The 3,730-nt window shown below is 51.9% G+C and overlaps 1 protein-coding gene across 1 annotated transcript; it reads left to right on the top strand.

The window, feature by feature from the left end:
* On the top strand, positions 1 to 3,349 carry LOC117774609 (ATP synthase subunit beta, mitochondrial). The gene is made up of 10 exons (XM_034607173.1): positions 1 to 181; positions 934 to 1,107; positions 1,187 to 1,361; positions 1,455 to 1,576; positions 1,661 to 1,845; positions 1,923 to 2,081; positions 2,157 to 2,279; positions 2,381 to 2,593; positions 2,677 to 2,878; positions 2,964 to 3,349. Exons 1-10 carry the CDS (start codon positions 79 to 81, stop codon positions 3,059 to 3,061), a joined length of 1,554 nt encoding a protein of 517 aa, XP_034463064.1. The 5' UTR covers positions 1 to 78; the 3' UTR covers positions 3,062 to 3,349.
* The last annotated feature ends 381 nt before the right edge of the window (positions 3,350 to 3,730 follow it).

Genomic DNA, 3,730 nt, shown 5'->3' on the forward strand with positions numbered 1-3,730 from the left:
TGCGCAGTTCGCCCCGGCGCTCATTCATTATAAAGCCCCGAGTTCCTCCGTCTCTTTCCACCTTCAGCCATTTTGACCATGTTGGGAGCCGTAGGACGCTGCTGCACCGGGGCTCTGCAGGCTCTCAAGCCCGGGGTCCAGCCCCTCAAGGCCCTCGTCGGGTCCCCGGCCGTCTTGTCACGTAAGTCCCCGCATGCGTGGTGCTTCGTGTCCGGAGAGAAGTGTGTAATTTGGGCGCTTGTCACGGGAGGGCAGGGACGGTGCTAGCGTTAGCTGCTGCTAGCTGCTGCTAGCTGCTGCTAGCCACACGCTGGCTGCAGCGGCGCAGCAGGCCCGAGTCGGGAAACGACAAAAAGACGAGACGTGTAGAAGGAACACCAACACGTGAAGGTGTCACACGTGTCCACGCGTGCTCCTGGTCATACATGACATGCAACATACATGACCGGGCTGTGTCTTTACCCTGCTAGCTGCAATGACCTTTGTGTAATGACATGTGAGCATAGCACAGCCGGCTAGCTTAGCTCTGACGTCCTGCCAGGATCCTGCGGGAAGATTAGCAGCTTGAGCAGAGACGTGTTCTCACCACAGATCCGGTTAGTTCGTGGAGAAGAAGATCCGGAACATGACAAAGTGTCAACACACTGTCCACCGCGATGTCCTCTGCTGGCAGCACCGCTAGCTAGTAGCGTTAGCACCGTTAGCTTCACGAACCCTCCATTCATCCCCGCGTCATTGGGGTGCATCGCCTCTGGGATCCAGCTTGAAGGAGTCAACGTAACGTTGTTTTCAAACCGTCATGTTTCACTTGTACTCACGCGGAGTCGTTCTGCAGGTGTTGGCATCAACTTGACATTGAGGCGAAGCGGCCGCAGTTCGTTAACATCAAGGGTAATAAACACTAAAGCCACTGACTGTGTGTTCACTCCTCAGGCAGGGACTATGTGGCTCCAGCTGCAGCTGCCAGCGTCGCCACCGGCCGCATCGTGGCTGTCATCGGTGCTGTGGTGGACGTCCAGTTCGATGAGGGGCTCCCCCCCATCCTCAACGCCCTGGAGGTCAGCGGCAGAGAGGCCAGGCTCGTCCTGGAGGTGGCTCAGCATCTCGGTGAGCTGCCCGGATCACACCCCCCGACCTCCTGCAGAGAGATGAGACCGTGCACTGACTTGTCATGTTGTGTGTTTAGGGGAGAGCACGGTGCGCACCATTGCTATGGATGGAACTGAAGGTCTGGTCCGTGGACAGCAGGTCCTGGACACCGGGGCCCCCATCAGAATCCCAGTGGGTCCCGAGACCCTGGGCAGGATCATGAATGTCATCGGAGAGCCAATCGACGAGAGGGGTCCCATCTCCACCAAGCAGTGAGTTCACTTTGAAAATGTGACGGCAGCCATGACTGGATTTGGGTCATTAGGCCTGTTAGAGTTGTTAATCACTGGATTTCTCTTCCCCAGGACTGCACCCATCCACGCTGAGGCCCCGGAGTTCACCGACATGAGTGTGGAGCAGGAGATTTTGGTCACTGGCATCAAGGTGGTGGACCTGCTGGCCCCCTACGCTAAGGGAGGAAAGATTGGTATGTGCTAAATTTAAATGCTGCACCGATTGTTTCCGTTCTTGCCACTTGTAGAAGTCGTGCTAACGACTCTCTCGGCTGCAGGTCTGTTCGGTGGTGCCGGTGTGGGCAAGACCGTGTTGATCATGGAGCTGATTAACAACGTGGCCAAGGCCCATGGTGGTTACTCCGTGTTTGCCGGTGTAGGAGAGCGAACCCGTGAGGGAAATGACTTGTACCATGAAATGATTGAGTCTGGTGTCATCAACCTGAAGGACTCCACCTCCAAGGTGAGATTCAGGAGAACAATTTAAAAACACTGTCGCTGTGAAAAATCCAAGTAAGCACTAACCTCTGTCTCCATCAGGTGGCGCTGGTGTACGGCCAGATGAACGAGCCCCCTGGCGCCCGTGCCAGAGTCGCTCTGACTGGACTGACCGTGGCCGAGTATTTCCGTGACCAGGAGGGACAGGATGTGCTGCTCTTCATCGACAACATCTTCCGCTTCACACAGGCTGGCTCTGAGGTCTGTAACCTACGGATCAAACATTAGAATTTATAACTTGGTTAATGTCATTAACTTCATCTGCTTCCCTCTCAGGTGTCTGCCCTGCTGGGTCGTATCCCCTCGGCTGTGGGTTACCAGCCCACTCTGGCCACTGACATGGGAACCATGCAGGAGAGAATCACCACCACCAAGAAGGGTTCAATCACGTCTGTGCAGGTAAACAGTGACTCGGAGGACTGGAGAACTGGTGGTGGATGAAAGATGGAGTTTCTTTGAGTTATTACTATTAAAGACTAAATGTCTGTTCCCTCCCCCAGGCCATCTATGTGCCCGCTGATGATTTGACTGACCCCGCCCCTGCCACCACCTTCGCTCACTTGGACGCCACCACTGTGTTGTCCCGCGCCATCGCTGAGTTGGGTATCTACCCCGCTGTCGACCCCTTGGACTCCACCTCCCGTATCATGGACCCCAACATCGTCGGGTCTGAGCATTACGACATTGCCCGTGGCGTACAGAAAATCCTTCAGGTGTGGGACTTGATCATTTACACTCTGTGACGCCGTTTGTTTTTGTCAGCGCCCGTCTAACATTTGCACATTTCCTCCTGTAGGACTACAAATCCCTGCAGGATATCATTGCCATCCTGGGTATGGATGAGTTGTCTGAGGAGGACAAGCTGACCGTGGCTCGTGCCCGCAAGATCCAGCGTTTCCTGTCACAGCCCTTCCAGGTGGCCGAGGTCTTCACTGGCCACATGGGCAAGCTGGTGCCCCTCAAGGAAACCATCAAGGGCTTCAAGGCCATTCTTAATGGTAAGTGTGCTTCGTGCATTTCTTTTTACAGTCGCGTACTTGAATATCTTTGCATTACTAATGTTTTGCACGTGTTTCTCTGTAGGCGAGTACGATTCCCTGCCCGAGCAGGCCTTCTACATGGTCGGCCCCATCGAGGAAGTTGTTCTGAAGGCAGAGAAGCTGGCCGAGGAGCACTCGTAAACAAACTATCGTAGGGAGAAGAGAAACTCAAAGAAGGGAGGGGTCCTGCAATTAGGAGCACTTGGTTTGTAAAACATGTCAAAATATACTTGTCATCCTGAAAGAAAGTTCTATTTAATGTTTCCAATGGAAGATGGAATAAAATACTGTCTTTACACAAAACATCTTGTCATCTGCATATTTCCAATAGGTTGGACTTTTTAGTTCCCTGTGGTGTTTCATTAAAAGTGGCTGTTCTCATCTACTCTAACAGGAGAACATATTCCTGAGCTGTGTTAATATGAACTGTTGTCACAAACTGAAATAAAACAGTGGACAAACATTGGCATGCGTGTTTGTTTTCGAGGTGATGATAGAACCTTGGTCCAGGGGTCTGAACTATGACGCAGGATTTGTGTAGAGATCTTTCGATAGTTTTTAAAATGAAGGTTAATAAGAACTATTACATCCTAAGTTTAATTGGGGCTGTGCAATAAAACAATCTATGATTTCTCCTGTAGAAACTGCTCAACATAATTCTATTATAATAAACAAAGCTATTCAGAGACAGCTTAAGAAGCAGCGATTCAAGGTCTCATGAGTTAAATCCTCCACCTGCCAGCCCACATGCTGCTGATTTCCTCCGAGGTTTACAGCTCCTGTAATTCCTCCAGACAAATTAACCTTCAT

The sequence above is a fragment of the Hippoglossus hippoglossus genome, chromosome 2 (genome assembly GCF_009819705.1).
Source record: "Hippoglossus hippoglossus isolate fHipHip1 chromosome 2, fHipHip1.pri, whole genome shotgun sequence".
NCBI lineage: Eukaryota > Metazoa > Chordata > Actinopteri > Pleuronectiformes > Pleuronectidae > Hippoglossus > Hippoglossus hippoglossus.

Bases quoted from the DNA above. Each gene is read 5' to 3' on its own strand.
- LOC117774609 (XM_034607173.1), top strand. From the start codon at position 79: ATGTTGGGAGCCGTAGGACGCTGCTGCACCGGGGCTCTGCAGGCTCTC. The intron at 1,577-1,660 runs GTATGTGCTAAA...TCTCGGCTGCAG, and splicing joins CGCTAAGGGAGGAAAGATTG to GTCTGTTCGGTGGTGCCGGT. The intron at 2,594-2,676 runs GTGTGGGACTTG...TTCCTCCTGTAG, and splicing joins GCGTACAGAAAATCCTTCAG to GACTACAAATCCCTGCAGGA.